The sequence below is a fragment of the Rhincodon typus genome, chromosome 28, assembly GCF_021869965.1.
Source record: "Rhincodon typus isolate 14 chromosome 28, sRhiTyp1.1, whole genome shotgun sequence".
Taxonomy (NCBI): domain Eukaryota; kingdom Metazoa; phylum Chordata; class Chondrichthyes; order Orectolobiformes; family Rhincodontidae; genus Rhincodon; species Rhincodon typus.
Window position 1 is genome coordinate 19,115,542 of NC_063359.1, and position 15,956 is coordinate 19,131,497.

The 15,956-nt window shown below is 37.8% G+C and overlaps 1 protein-coding gene across 1 annotated transcript in view; it reads right to left on the reverse strand.

Moving 5' to 3' along the window:
• Nucleotides 1–15,956, reverse strand: part of LOC109935973 (zinc finger protein 618-like) — a 201,439-nt gene that overhangs the window by 100,202 nt on the left and 85,281 nt on the right. The window contains exons 9-13 of the mRNA XM_048613361.1: nucleotides 13,516–13,599; nucleotides 11,356–11,397; nucleotides 11,085–11,168; nucleotides 7,944–8,021; nucleotides 4,121–4,279 (exon numbers count right to left, since the gene is read on the reverse strand). Coding sequence (XP_048469318.1) covers nucleotides 4,121–4,279; nucleotides 7,944–8,021; nucleotides 11,085–11,168; nucleotides 11,356–11,397; nucleotides 13,516–13,599 — 447 coding nt within the window. The remainder of the gene's footprint in view (nucleotides 1–4,120; nucleotides 4,280–7,943; nucleotides 8,022–11,084; nucleotides 11,169–11,355; nucleotides 11,398–13,515; nucleotides 13,600–15,956) is intronic.

Genomic DNA, 15,956 nt, shown 5'->3' on the forward strand with positions numbered 1-15,956 from the left:
TACAGACCAGTGGTGGGGAAGGGAGTGAACGCTTGTGGATGTTGTGCAAATCAAACAGGCTGCTTTGTCCTGGATGGTGTGAAGCTTCTCGAGTGTTGTTGAGGCTGCACTCATCCAGGCAAGTGGAGAGCACCCATCACAAACCTGACTTGTGCCTTGTACATGGTGGACAGGCTTAGGGGAGTCAGGTGAGTTATTTGCTGTAGTATTCCTAGCCTCTGACCTGCTCTTGTAGCCACTGCATTTATGTGATGAGTCAAGTTGAGTTTCTGATCAATGATAACTCCCAGGATGGTGATAGTGGGAGATTCATTGATGGAAACATTGCTGAATGCAATGGGGCAGTGGTTAGATTGTCGCTTACTGGTAATGGTCACAGTCTCACATTTGTGTGGCGCGAATGTTACTTGCCATTCGTCAGTCCAGATCTTGGACACGGATTGCTTCAGTATTGGAGAAGTCGCGAATGGTGCTGAACATTGTGCGATCATCAGCAAACATCCCCACTTCTGACCTTATAATGGAGAGAAGGTCATCGATGAAGCAGCTGAAGATGATTGGGCCAAGGACACTACTCTGAAGAACTCCTGCAAAGACGTTCTAGAGCTGAGATGACTGGCGTCCAACAACCATAACCATCTTCCTTTGTGTGAGACATGACTCTAACCACCAGTGAGTTTGCCTCATGATACTAATGATTCCAGTTTTGCTAGGGCTCCTTAATAGCACTGTTGATGACACCTTCCATCACCTTACTGATGATCAACAGCAGACTGATAGGTTGGTAACTAGCCAGGTTGCATTTGTCCTGCTTTTTAGGTACAGGTTATACTTGGGCAACTTTCCACATTGGCATCTATCTGACAGTGTTGGGACTGTACTGGAACAGCTTGGCTCGGGGAGCACAAGTCTTCAGTATTATTGCTGGAATGTTGTCAGGGCCCATAGCCTTTTTAGCATCCACTGCCTCCAAATGTTTCTTGATATCATGTGGAATGAATCAAATTGGCTGATGAGCGGTATTGTAATGCTGAGGACGACAGGAGGCTGCCGAGATAAATCATCCACTCAGCAATTCTGGCTGAAGGTTGCTGTGAAAGCTTCAGTCTTATCTTTTGCACTGATGGGTTGGGCTTCCCCATCATTGAGGATGGGGATATTTGTGGAGCCACCTCCTCCTGTGAGTTGTTTAATTGCCCATGACTGGATGTAGCAGGAGTGCATAGATTAGATCTGATCAGTTGGTTGTGGGATCGCTTAGCTCTGTCTATCACTTGCAGCTTATGCTGTTCAGCATGCAAGTAAACCTGTTTGGTGGCTTCACTAGGTTGACAACTCATTTTCAGGTATGCCTAATATTGCTCCTGGCATGCCCTCCTGCACTCTCCATTGAGCCAGGGTTGATCCCCTAGCTTGATGGTAATGGCTGAGTGGGGGATATGCCGGGCCATGAGGCTAAAGATTGTGCTAGAGTACATTTCTGCTGATGGCCCACAGCGCCTCATGGATGCCCAATCTTGAGTTGTTAGTTCTGTGCGAAGTCTGTCCCATTTAGCATGGTGATAGTGGAAGTTATTCTCAGTGTGAAGGTGGGAACTCGTCTCCACAAGGACTGTGCATTGGTCACTCTTACCGATACTGCCATGGACAGATGCATCTGCAGCTGGCAGATTGGTAAGGATGAGGTCAAGTATGTTTTTCCCTTTTGTTGGTTCCCTCATCACCTGCCGCAGATCCAGTTTTGCAGCTACATCTTTTAGGACCTGATCAGCTCAATCAGTAGTACTACTGCCAAGCCACTCTTGGTTGTGGACATTGAAATGCCCCACCCAGAGTACATTTTCTGCTCTTGCAATTCTCAGTACTTCCTCTAAATGTTGTTCAACATAGAGGAGTACTGATTCATCAGCTGAGTGAGGTCAGTACGGGGTAATCAGCAGGAGGTTTGCTTGCCCATTTTTAGTCTCATGATGAAACCATGAGAATTCATCAGTTCCAGAGTCATTATGTTGAGGACCCCTAGAACAACTCTGTCCCGACTGTATACCATTGTGCCACCACCTCTGCTGGGTCTGTCCTGCCGGTACGACAGGGCATATCCAGGGATGGTGGTGGTGGTGGTGTCTGGGACATTGCCTGTAAGCTATGATCCTGTGAGTATGACTATGTTAGGCTGTTGCTTGACTAGTATGTAAGACAGGTCTCCCAATTTTAGCACTAGCCCCTGGATGTTAGTGAGGAAGACTGTGCAGAGTTGACAGGGCTGTTTCTACCATTGTGTTTTCTGGTATGTAGGTCAATGCTAGGTGATCTGTCCAAATTCATTTCTTTGAGACTTTCAGAGGGCAATTGAGAGTCAAACATATTGCTGTGGGTCTGGAGTCACATGTAGGCCAGACCACGTGAGGATGGCAGATTTCCTTCCTCAGAGGAGATTGGTGAACAAGATGGGTTTTGCCTGACAATTGACAATAGTTTCATGTTCATCAGTAGATTCTTAATTCCATATTTCTTTAAAAATTGAATTCAAATTTACACCTTCTGCCATGGTGGGATTCAAACTGGGACCCCAGAACATTACCTGGGTCTCTGGATTAATAGTCTAGTGGCAGTGGGGTTGAGGTGCATGTGTATGTGTGTGTAGACAATAGAGTTGGGAAGAGGTAGAATGACTTTGCAGGTAATATTCAAATAATCTTTGTGGAAAATGGAATTCCACTACCCATAAAGTAAATACCAGCAACATACAAATGCACAAGTTAAAACTAAAAGGACTGAACGGGATCCAAGAGCAGCCACGATCGGTAGGTGGCCCCTTAAATCACACAAAATTTGGAATCAGTCTGAAGCATTCAATTGGATGTATAAAGGCATGGAGATTTCATGAAGCATACCTTACAGAAAGCTGTCAAGTAACACAGTCAGCCTACCTCAAAACATTCAAGAATTAATAATTCCTGATGAAATTCCTGTCTTCAAGACCTCAATGCTGACTGCAGAAGCTACCCTTCCAAAGTCATTTAATATTAGTTTGGCTGGATTAGGTACAAGAAGTTGTTCAAAGTATCATAGTATCATAGTAATATTCTGTTTGTTTAATTATTTTGGCTTTGGTACCATTCATCATTTTTAATTAGTCCTAAGAAGATCAGCTTCGTTTTTGGATATTCTTGTTTAGTTAGGAAGTTATTTAAGTTATAGAGTCTGATAATAGTTAATTGAGGTCTTGCATGTAAAAAAAAAAATGACAGTTCAAATTATACTAATAATTTGCCAGATCACTTGTAACTACGCATCAAGTTATTCTCTTAGCCCACTCACATTGTCTCGATCACTAGATTTATTAATTTAACTGGTGCATTACATGGCAAATTCACAAAAATCAATGTCATTACTAAAATTTGACAAAGTGAACTTTTGTTATGTTTCAGTAAAGCATAACACTTTTCTACTTCGCATTTATGTAGAGGGTGAACGGGGCGGCCCTTTTAGATGCAGGATATTTCATACATAAGTATATTTGGCATTCCAATCCTTTGACTTAAAAATACAATTTGCTTCTGTGCCTCATTGATGAATAGTTTTATTTTGGGCTGGATTTTAAGAAAATGAAGCAAATTAAATCAAGGATCCAATTTGGACAAAATAGAAAATACATGACAGTTATGTTACTTTCAGTTCACTGTACTTTTACATATTAAGCAGACTCTTCAAAAATTTGAACAGCCTTCAAAATTACTTTTTTGTTTGGAAAAATTATTCCACCTATCCCCACTTCATTTGTCGTTTAGTCTTTACATGCCGAGGCAAGCACACATGAATTTGAAATGGGAATTATTTACCTTTCTAATATCAGTATTGCTGTATTAACTTGATAAGTGCCAAACTGTCGCTTGCTTCACTCCTTAACATGACAATTTGCGAAATTAAATTCTACAACAAACTCATTTCCTACCATTCTTAAATGCGGTATTATTCGGCATGTTTGATATTTTGTTTTGATCAGAATTAAAGTTAGAGAATGAAATCCAGATTCAAGCTCAAGTGACACTAATGCATTCATGTTACACAGTAAAAACAGTTTCTTGCCCCATCTGCCCAGTGCTTTTATAGTACATACCATCATTTGTGCAGTTGCTCTGGCGAAGAGCATTCTTCTTTTCTGGGGAAGGAGCAGCAACAGCTGTGGTAGTAGTGGCAGAAGTAGACGTAGACGTAGTTGCAGCAGCAGTGCGAGGCGGCTGCACCTGTTTAATTGCTAAGCTGTTTTCATTATCAGCTAGAATAAAATAAATCACATGGATTACAAGGCTACAGAGAGTGAAGAGAAGATTAACAACTTTATAGGATTTTAAGTTGTCTGGAACAAACTCATCACTTCATTACAGTGTGACCATCGCTGAGCCATTTTGGTTGGGGTGGCAGAGGAGATACATTCAGAAGGCAAGGCAAAAAGACAGTTGCAAATGAATTAGTTTCTATGTAGATTTATTGTCATGCCATACATCGGTGTCACTGCACGGTCAGTTATTTCTGATTGCAAAAAATTAATTTAAATAACCTGTCTTTGCATGCATTATGTGGAAATCGTGCTTGACAAAAACAAAGACACCTCAGAAGTTCAGACCCGCTGAGATTTTCAAGCGGTTCTGACAGCATCTGTGGAGAGAAATCAGAATTAACATTTGGTGTCCAGTGACCCTTCTTCAGAATTGAGGTTCTGAAGGGTCACTGGATCCAAAACAGTAACTCTGTTTCTCTCCACACATGCCGCCAGACCTGCTGAGAAAGTCCAGCAATTTGTTTTGTTTCAGATTTCCAGCATCCACAGTTCTTTCGTCTTTTTGGCAACGTTCTCAAGGTCAAGTCTTGCCAGCCACACTCATATTCTTTGAGCAAATCGAAAAATAGCTTAAACTTCTTTCCAGAGACTGTATCCTCTACATGCACAAGTTGAACAAGTAGATATCAGGAGAGGAGGGAGGAATTTCAAGGGAATAAGACAGATCTACAGATGTCTAGGCTATATTTTGTGAAGGTCAATAAGATGCCCCTTTCTAGCTGCAATGCATGTGTTGCCTATGGACAATTTTTTTCAGAATGTTCATTAAGCCTGGAATGGCCTTTAGACTTCCTGATGGTAGCAAAGTAATGTATATTCAACAGCTCTACTGGGAGTTGTCTTTTTGTGCATTATTTATCAGGTTCCTTAGATCAACATCGGAGCTCAAGTGCTAACATGCCAATATAGAGGTGTCACATGAAACCTAAGGGGCTACACAGAACACTTAAATGGGTGTTCACGAAGGTTTGCATTTCTCTCAACCTATTGACCTTAACACATTTTGATATCTGATTGAGGATGTTAAGCATGAGTAGTTCTAAGTTGTCTAGGTTTTAAGCGTTAAATTAATACAAGTTTGCTAGGATTAGCAGAGAAATCTCAAGCATTCTTAGGAAAAAAAATGATTGCTGCTCTAAGGGTGACCCAATTACTAAGGATTTGATTTCTTGGACAGAACTTGTAACAGAAACCAAATGTTCACATCTATCATATGATCAGAAATGACAAGTAAGGAAAAATATATTAACAAATCATACCTGATCTCCCTAGTCTCACATTCTGAATGAAAAACCAAGTGAGGTTTCCCACGAAGTTGATCACAAATGTTAAAGAATTTAAACTAAAAGAATCACTACTTGCAACAAAAAAGGCAAGTAGCTCTATTCTAAATCTACATATATTCTGGTCTAGCTCGGTGTATACCATTCATGTTTTGTTAACTTTAGAAACATTGTACTTCCATAAGTTTTAAATGCCAATAAAAAATAGCTAATCATGCCATGTGATTCGTCTGCTGGTATCAAATGATATAATTTAAAACCTATCTTAAATAGTCACTTGGTAGTGAAGAAATTGAGTATTGCTGAAAACAGGAATACTGTTGCAATGTTTTGTTTTGTCTTCATAAAGCCAGATGCAAGCATGCTAAGTGTGAAAAGGAATAATAATTAACACTGTACAAGAAAAGGGTGCTAATCGGTTGACAAGTTAACCCAAATTGGTTGAGGCATTGCCATGGAGAAAGCATCAAAATCCCTTACACTTCTGTTTAGTATAAAACTGGCAGAATGCCTATACATGTTTCTTTTTCTCACAGTGGAAGGCCCACGGTTTTCCACTGCAACTTATAGCAAGCACAGTTAAGACACATTGGTAGTCTGACTTAATCTTAAATTTGTACTAGTCCAATGCAAGCTACGCAGGCTGAATGTTCCAACGACCAATGGTGGTATCAAAGAACATATCCCTCCAACTGTCCACAGTAGTTACAGTACTGACCATACTCAATCAGCCTGTGTGTTTGAAAACCTCGGAACAATCACCTTCAATATTAAAAGTGATTCCATTTTGGACATCATTTGCAGAACAAGCGTGGGTATGCTAAGATTTCCACTATTAAGCAATTCAAGATCATCACTTCCTTTCTGAAGAGTTACACCAGGCTCAAAACATTAACTCTTTCTCTCCACAGAGGCTGCCAAATCTGCTGTGTTTCTCTAGCATTTTCTGTGCTTGATAGGAACAATAATTCCTTGATGTATTCCCCATAGCAACACTTCTACAAATCAGAGCTGAACTGCTAACCAATCAGCACCTTTCTTCATGCAATTTAAGTTGTTGACCCCTTTCAAATGTAGAACTGTTGCATTTATCCATGCAAGATGAAAAGCTTCAAAAAACATTCTTTTTTCAGCAACACACTGATTGTGTTTTCAAAATGCTTGTTACCCCCATTTGTAAAATACCAAGAATTGTGGAAATACAACTGCTGCTTTCAAAACATGATCAAAATAAATGGAAGCTGTACACTCTCCACGACTACTAATCTTTCCAAATTTCAGTGTACTTTATTTTGCATAGTATTTTATATTGCAAATTAAAACAAAGCAGGCATTTAAAAGCAGAATTTTTTATAAAACTTGTAAAAACAAACTTAAAAGGTGCTTTTTTTGGTGTTGACAACTTAAGCCCAAAATGTGTCTGTTTTAAAAGAGGACTGCTACAGAGACAAAATAATTGAAGGCATTAATTCAGTGCCTAACTGGCAAAAGTTCAGTCTGAGAACAATAGGATGTAACATTTAAAGATGTCAAAGAAACTTTAAGCAGGCTAGACTGTGAACTATTGTGACTACAAAGGTAATGAAGGGCTGATGACCATTTGCTTAACAGCAAGCCATTCCCTGTGGATTATGTCCCAAATTGGAAACACATTTTGCTTTTCCCTTTGAAGAATTCACAAGGTCAGAGGTTAAAAAGCCAGTTTCAACTCTACTGAAGAGTGCTAGAGAGACTGAATGCTTTTGTATGCACAAAGTTGGTTTCAGTGTTGGCATGTTGTGAAAGTCACAGTCATGAAACTTTCATTATCCACCCGTGTTGCTCAATTCAAAGATTAATCTGCCAACCTTTTTGTAACCACCTCTTGTTTCTAATCTATTTGTACGTGTAGTGTGTTAATGTTTCTTCTTTAGTGTAGTAATTATTAAACTTACTGTTTTTGTTAATTCAAGAATAGCTAGTTATATTAAACCTGGTTAAAACACAAGTTAATTTGGATCTGGGAGAAAATGTACCCACATAAGATGTGGTCCTTTTCCAACTAACCTTGTTGCAAGTAACTGAAGGGACTGCTGAACAAAAGAGTGCCAAATCATCCCTCCTCACCTGGGAGTTTAACAGTTTGGGGTATCTAGTCTGGAATTATAATGAATTGGGGAACCTCGCTCACAGTCTGGTTGAATCTTTTGCAGAGCTTTACAATTTCAGCACACAAGATGATTCCTTATAGAAGTACAATAAATTGAACTTGCATGTTGTGAAGTGGGTTTAACACGCAAATGAACCAACAATCATTAGGGGGAGAAAAAAGCCCTTACCTGTGTGGGAATGCATGTGCTCTATTAGATTGTTATAAAACTGGAACTGAATCCCACATGCCCCACAGGTGTATTGCTCTTAAATGGAACAGAAAAAATAAAAATCAGAAATGATAAAGTCAATGTAACAATAGAGTACTCCAATACAAATATACCAAATTTCAAATTTCAATTGTGACCATCACACTGGCTTTTCCAAGAGGGTAATGTTCACCAGTCTTCAATTCATTCTACAGGTCAACTTTCCCTGAACCAATGCTCATAAGACCTTGTAAATGATGACACTGAGTCATCCAAGAGAAATCCCCCCCCAATGAGAAAGCATGGATGCAGGAATGACTGTGTCTTGTGTGGAAAGGGGAAAACACCACATAAAACCAAAAACTGATATATGAAAACCAGATGGGAAATATTTTTAATAAAATTGCCTAGTGACAAACCATATTTCCTACTGAGAAATTACACTCCATTGCATATTATTGGATTATTCAATAACTTTTGCACAATTTGGCGATAGCAAGTTGGAAATCCTCTCAAAGATTAGTTAAAATATTAAGCAGTAGCTGAATTTTAATACAAAACAAATGCATTCATTGAAATCAAATTAAAAACTCCAATTTCACAAAAAATGTTAAACTAGTCACCTAATATTCAATAATTTAATATAATTAATATTCAGCTCAGGTGATCAGATTCAATTTTTATGATTTTTTTCTAATGTGTCACAACTAAACAAAAATAAATCATGTTATGTTTGATTACTTTATGGAGTTTTGCTTTGTTTGACACACAATTGTGTGGCACTAACTTAAATCCATTACAAAATATCAAGATTAAGTGACAGTTATCACCTACAGTTTTACTAACACTTAAATGGAATTATTACGTTATTAGGGGAAATATTATATATGACAGATAGGCTGATGCTCTTTTTAAACAACATTTCTTTTATATTACCTTCTGTGACATCCATTATTTCAGTAAGGTGGCAGGTACGTCACAGTGGTCTCTGCACGTGCTCAGCAGGAAGTGTACAAGAGTTTATATGGAAGCACTCATTCTATTTTTACCGCCTAAGGGTCCTTTCATTCAGCACCTTATCAGTCTATGAGCAGAATGGTAGCATATCAGCTGCGAATGCTGTTTGATTTCATACTATAGATAGATTTTATCTCAGTTGTACTATTTTTTAAAAAAGTCATGGCATTAAGTTTATTTTGAAACTTAATATTTGATTATTTAACAATTGTTGGAGGTACTGATTTTTGGACAAAATGTCTTTATGAGCTAAAAATAAAAACATCTGTACTGACACAACATGTGTTGCAAATGATGACAACTTCTAATTAACATAATTTTATATGATGCAGATTTGGTCAGGATGGATTAACTAGAATGATTTGGTCAGAGAATATGTACAATCTGGCCATTTTTATACTTGTGTAAAGCAACTGCCCTGCCAACTGTTCTGGAAGGACTGAATTCTGAGTTGCTAGAGACAGGGATGGAAATTTACAGCATACCTTCCCACGACACTTCCACTTAACATGCTGTTCTTGTTACTTAAAGGATTGTGCTGGAAGTGATGTCATAATACCTTCAATCACCTTTCTGGTCATACTGCTCAGCAAACAACTGACCTGAAGACCACCCACAAATCTGTGTGATAGGGTTTGCAGGAATATCACAAATTTGGAGGATCTGAAAGGCAAAGACTAGCAAAATCTGTTCATCTTGGGTGGGGCTTCACTGAATGGATGACACCATTCAGCTGTTCTTTAACGACAAATCAACACATTTACAGTTTATTTTTAAATGGTCAAAGGCTTTAAAGTTTGGAGCATCTTCCAGCATCCTGTTGGGCATGAGTGACACATTAAAGGTAGTAGTCCTGCATACTCTCACCCAGCACCCATAAATGAGCCAATCTTCAAAAGCAGGTTCTGGAGCTGAGATCATGTCAAAAATATTAAAAAAAAACACATTTTCTGGCTTAGGTCAAATATAGTCAAACTCATTCATTCTAAAAACTTTTATTTTCTTAATTATTCCTGCAAAACATACTGGATTTGCCCTTCTCTGGCATGATGCGCATTGTGTAGCGAAAAGTAGTTAAGGACTTCATTTCAGGTTAAAAAGCACTTCTGCAGCTATTTCACAAATGTTTTGATGACATTTCTAGGTGTATGAATATTAATTTTACACAGAAAAAATCTAAGCAAATACTTTCAAAAATGAATTACTGTAAAATTTGATATGCAGTTACATCTTCAGTTAATTAAAAGCAAAAATAAAGTAACAGCTCAGAAACAGAAGTAGCCTATCTGGCTATACAAGCCTACTCTGCCATTTAGTAAGGTCATGGCTGAGCTCATTGTGATTTCAACTTCATTTTCCTTCCTGTCCTCCACAACCCTTGACTCCCTTGTCTACCAAAGGTCCATGACAGACAGCCTTGAATAAATTGACAAAACAAGTCCAATCTGTTTTCTGGGAAGCAAATTCCACAGAGTAAAAACTCTCAGACAATCTTCACCCTAAAAGTGAGACCTCAAACTGTGACTTCTAATTCTAGTCTCTTCTAGAAGGAGAAACACCTTCTCAGAATCCACCTTGTCAAATTCCCTGAGGTCCTTATTTATTTCAATAGGAAAACGTTCATAATACAGCAGGTCTTTAAAACTATGAAAGAAAAACAAAATATTTTTGCTGGGTTGGAAACTGTCAGAATAAAGGATCCCCTCTTGAAATATGAATCTGTCTTTTCATGAGTTAGGCAGAATGTTACATCCAGTGACATAAAACAATTACACACACATATAATCATTTTTTAAGGAATTAACAATGATATGATTGCAGTAATTAGCATACTACAATTGGCTTTATACTAGGTTGTGAATTGTATTAATTTCTGATAATTCACTAATGCCAGCAATCCATAAATTTCACATCTTGGCCATTTAGCTGACTTTGTTATCTAAATGACACCTAGGTGAAGACAATTCTATAGGATAATGACTCAGTGTTATTATTTGCACGTATATTTATGCATAGAAGAACTGAGGCATAAAGAATAAAGAGTTTGTTAGATAATTGCATGTTCAGCATTTTAATTTGCATATACGATATTTCATAAATTACCTCTTGCTCTGCTATTATGTGCCTGCTGTCTTAAGCAGGTGCAATGTTTATGTTCATTTCCACAACTCTGACAGGTGGCTCCATCTGTAAATATTAAACAAACCATATCTCATTTGCAATTTATATAAATTTTCAGATGCAAAATTCATTTTATTCCAGAGATTACGTTCATGCATTTTGACTTCAAATATTTTTTATTGTTTTAAATGTCACAACTTGCAATAAAAGTCAAAGCAAAAACTGCCTGTGACATAGATCAGTTTTGACTTACTTTTGGCAGAAGATGGACCTGACTTCTGTACGCTGGTACCTCCTGGAAAATAATTTATTAAAGTAAGTGTACTTACTTTAGAGAGGCATTTATGATGCAATAGGCAGACAGAATCCAAATGCAAGTTACGTTTGTAGTAATGCTCCAGATTGTTCCTGTTAAGTATAAACTTTTTTTTTCAGTTATACTGTACTTCCTATACTCATTAAAAAAAATCAGTAACATGAATACAGCTGCTATACTGTTCCTCTTGGATAACTGATTGAACAATTTCAAAGCACAAATTTGTAACTAAATAGAAGAAAATTCAAAGGGACCATTTAAGGAGTCATGAGTCTACAAATTTTATACTCTTTGAACAACAGTGTAATAGCAGTTTTGATGGATGTGCTCATTCTGTAGATACTGGATGTGCTACAATGCAACCATTGTCAGCTTGTTGTTTCCTTGACTGGGTCCAAGGGTCTACATGATTTACAATGATAGAGGAAATCAATTAGCGAGTCTAAATAAAACGTAGCTTACTGCACAACAGCAGTCAGATAAAAGTTACAGAAGTTTGATATTGTTACGAAGAATATTGGGCAACATGTGGTTACAGGATCTTGTACAGTGAATACCTAAGATACTCAAGTCTTTCCCCCTCAAAGTCTTTATTACATCAAATGGCATTAAGCTCTGTCCAATCACCAACGTTAACCCTTTGAGAACCTTATCTTGCATAATATTGGACATGCCATAGTGGAAGCCACAAAAATCTTGAAGGAGATTTGTATTAAATGACTGAAATAGTACTAAATTAGAACTGACACAAATCCACCCATTACTTACAAAACCAGAAACTGAAGAAACTCAGGAGGTCTGGTAGCATCTGCAGGAAGAAAACAGAGCTAACGTTTCAAGTCGAATGACACTTCATCAGAACATTCAGGTGAAGAGTCACCGGATTTGAAATGTTAACTCTGCTTTTGTCCCACATATGCTGCCTGACCTGCCAAGTCTCTCCAACAATATCTGTTTTGTGTATCAGATCATCAGCATTCACAATTCTTTGTTTTAGTATCTCTTCATGATGACTTATGGTAGAATGGAGTTGGTGGTTAGAGAGAGCAAGAGCGATGGAGGGGCGGGGGGGCGGGCTTTAACAGGTATTCCATTTTGGGAGGAATCCCAGAGAAGTGTCAAATAATTAAAAATAAATACTAAGCTCAAAAACATCAGTTTACTTGTAACAACACAGAGTAAACATCATGCTGAGTATTAAATCACTGCAATTACTGGATGATTATTTTTGACCTTAGAAATTTGTATTTTTAAAATCTGTCAATTCCTGCTCACATTACAACCCATCTTGTGTAATATTTGCAGAAGATGACTCCGATTTGAATATTTCAGCTTTTATTTAAATAGTTGTTTTTTTGGTTGTAATCTGGAGGGGGATTTTAGGCTTCAAAATTCCTGGATTCCTGGATGATAAAACTTCTTCTACTTTGCTGTAACTTTTGGACTTTTGGATTCTTTTACAATATACAACCAGAAGAGAACTAGGGCCAGAATTTCATAAACAATCGTAATGTAAAAAAAAAACACAAGGTATTGAAATAGTTGTGATTTTCTAACATCTATTTCTTTACCCTCTCAAAGGATGTGGTCACAAATGGCATTGCCATCATTTCATCTCATTCCTAATGGCATTTCAACTACATGCTTTGGTAGGCTATTTCAGAGGTCAGTAAAAAGTTAGCCACACTGCTGTAGATCTGAAATCAAATGTAGTCAGGACCAGGCAAGAATAATAGATTTCCTCCCCTAAAGGACATTAGTGAGCCAGATGAGTTTTTACAACAATCAGCTACAGTTGTCATGATCACCATGGCAGATTCTCTGACTAGATTCAAATTTCATCAGCCTCTTTGGGCCCCTGGTTAACTGGCCCAGTGAAACTACCACCATACCATTTCCGTCCTACAAGCACTATTGTCAATATGAACTTGTACATGAACAGCCATTTCCGACCTTTACATCCACAATTTTCTACACAGAATTAAAGTAGCACTTAAAATAGATCAAATTATCTACCTTTTTAAAAGATAGATCCCTGGCCTTTAACAGTACATTTGAAGTATTATGCTATAGACTTACTTCGTGCATCATACCTACCACTAGAATTCTGAGAGCTGTTATTTTCTTCACATGTATTTGATAGTTTAGTTTCACTTCTTTTGCCAAGGGAGCTCTCTGCATCTGCACATTTTAAAGAAAGATTATGAGATTTTTTTTCAAAAAGCACATTATGCTCTGAATAAATCATTTCCAGGTTGTTTCTTTGTTTTTAAAAAGCTGACATGGCAGATGCTTTGTTACATTTAATTTCTTACATTAGCAACAAGATAACTTGTTAATCTTTGGAAGCACATATGTACTTCTGTTTGCCAAGGTAGCAGATGAATGTTGTACATCTTCTAAGACAGTCAAGCTCTATGACCACACAAGAAGAAACAACTGTGTCCAACTTCTCAAAAACATAGAGACCCGCTACTTCGAATCTCCTATGAAACGAAGTAGATGCTTTTTTGACCTTAGAGGTGACTGTCCAGATTACGGTTTGGAAATCTGAGAACTGGATAATAAATTTCTAGTTGATGCTAATATTTCCTCAGGTGGATGCTTTCCAAATGGACTACATGTTGCTCCTAGATGACAATGTGAGCAACCCACAATGTTGCTTTGTGTAATCATTAAAGAAATTTATAGATGCCAATCAAATAATATCCAGAGTTCAAATGAGAGATCATCACAAGACCAGGGAAGTGGGCAATTTAATGAGATGAATGCTTTCTGGTCAGTTGTCGAAGCAATTTACTTCATTCACATCAGGATTTGATTAAAGGTGAAGTTTATCAAACATGTTTCTAAAGTCATGTAATAACTTTTAATAAGGCCTCTCTCCTGAATGGATTAATGCAAATTCAATTTGCTGAAAAAAATCCAGGTGCCTCTAGATTAATTAATCCATCATTTGTCACAGCAAGCCACAGAAACCAATGTCAGTTATTAAAGTTTAATCCACAAAGGAAGAGGAATTTACACTATATAATTACAGCACAAAACTCAAAACAAATATATTAAATTATGAAATATTAAATCAGATTTTTCACTAACTTCTGGGGCTAATATTTTCATGAAAACGTGGTATAAGTTTAAGTTTAATTTGGAATTTCTCCAAACTGTTGGTATTAGACAGGACTAATTTACAGGTACAGATCAAACACGTGTCTATAATACAACCCTAACCACTACACATGAATATGTTTGACATCAGGCCGAACCATGGGCAAACAAAACTCCCGTTGACTAGCACCTATTGCCCTCCATCAGCCAATGAGCATGCAGCAGTAACAGCAGTACATGACTGCACTGGTCAAGTCCTGAAGTTGTAGCAAACAGTTGTCAAAGGAAAAAAGTTAACAATGTTTAGGTGCCAAGGATATCCTGTTTGCTTTGTGACCATAGGACACTTGTGTGTGGAATGAATTAACAACATTAAAGTGCAATCAGATCACAACAAGACTCCTAGCCATACAGGATAAAAGAACTCACTTGAAGACATTCATTGTAAAAATTTGAAGAAAGAGAAAAAGGAAGTTAGGAGCCATCTGTAGCCACTGGAGTCAGTTGGAACTAGTGGAAAACAGGAACCATTTAAACTCTAGGACAAATAATTAATAGTCAAGGTCTTTTTCCTAGGGTAGAGGAGTTCAAAACTAGAGGGCATAGGTTTGAGGGAGAGGGAAAAGATTTAAAAAAGGACCTGAACGGTAACTTCGTCATTCAGAGGTGGTGCGTGTGTGTATGGAACAAGCTGCCAGAGGTAATGGTGGAGGTGGGTACAATTACAACATTTAAAAGGCATGGGTATGCAAATAGGAAGGGTTTAGAGGGATATGGGCCAAACGCTGGCAGATGGAACTAGGTCAGATTAGGATGTCTGGTTGGCACAGATGACTTGACCAAAGGGTCTGTTTCCATGCTGTACGACTATGACTAATTTCTTTCATTGAGTCGTTTAATAAATTGTCACAATATTAGTGGAGAAAGAGCCTCCTTGTCCAAAATTTATTGTCTGGTTTTGAAACCTCTTGCTGAGCAGTGAAAGCAACAAATTATAGGCAGGATCAGGCAATTCCACAACCAATGAATCAGATCAAAGCTCTGCCATATCAAGTTGTGAATAGCAGTGGATAGTTAAACAATTAATGCACAGGAGGTGTTTCAAGGATGTTCTCAATCTCAATTATTACTGAAGCCCAGCACGTGTATGCAAAAGACAGAAGTGTCTGCAATCATCGTAACCAAAAGGAAAACAGAGCTCTTGGAGTCCAGATTTCAGTAACAGTTCATTGCAGGTAGATTGCACAGATTTGATTGTGGAAAGTTTCTGGGATTAGGAATGAGAAAAGTGAAGTTATTCCAGTGTTTCAATTGTTTTGAAGAGACACATTAGTCAGGACTAGCCATTTTGGTGAAGACTATACCCATGGAACATGGGGTTGTTGGGAGTAGCTGCTAGAGAAAAGTCAGGTAGTTAAAAGTCTTTGTAG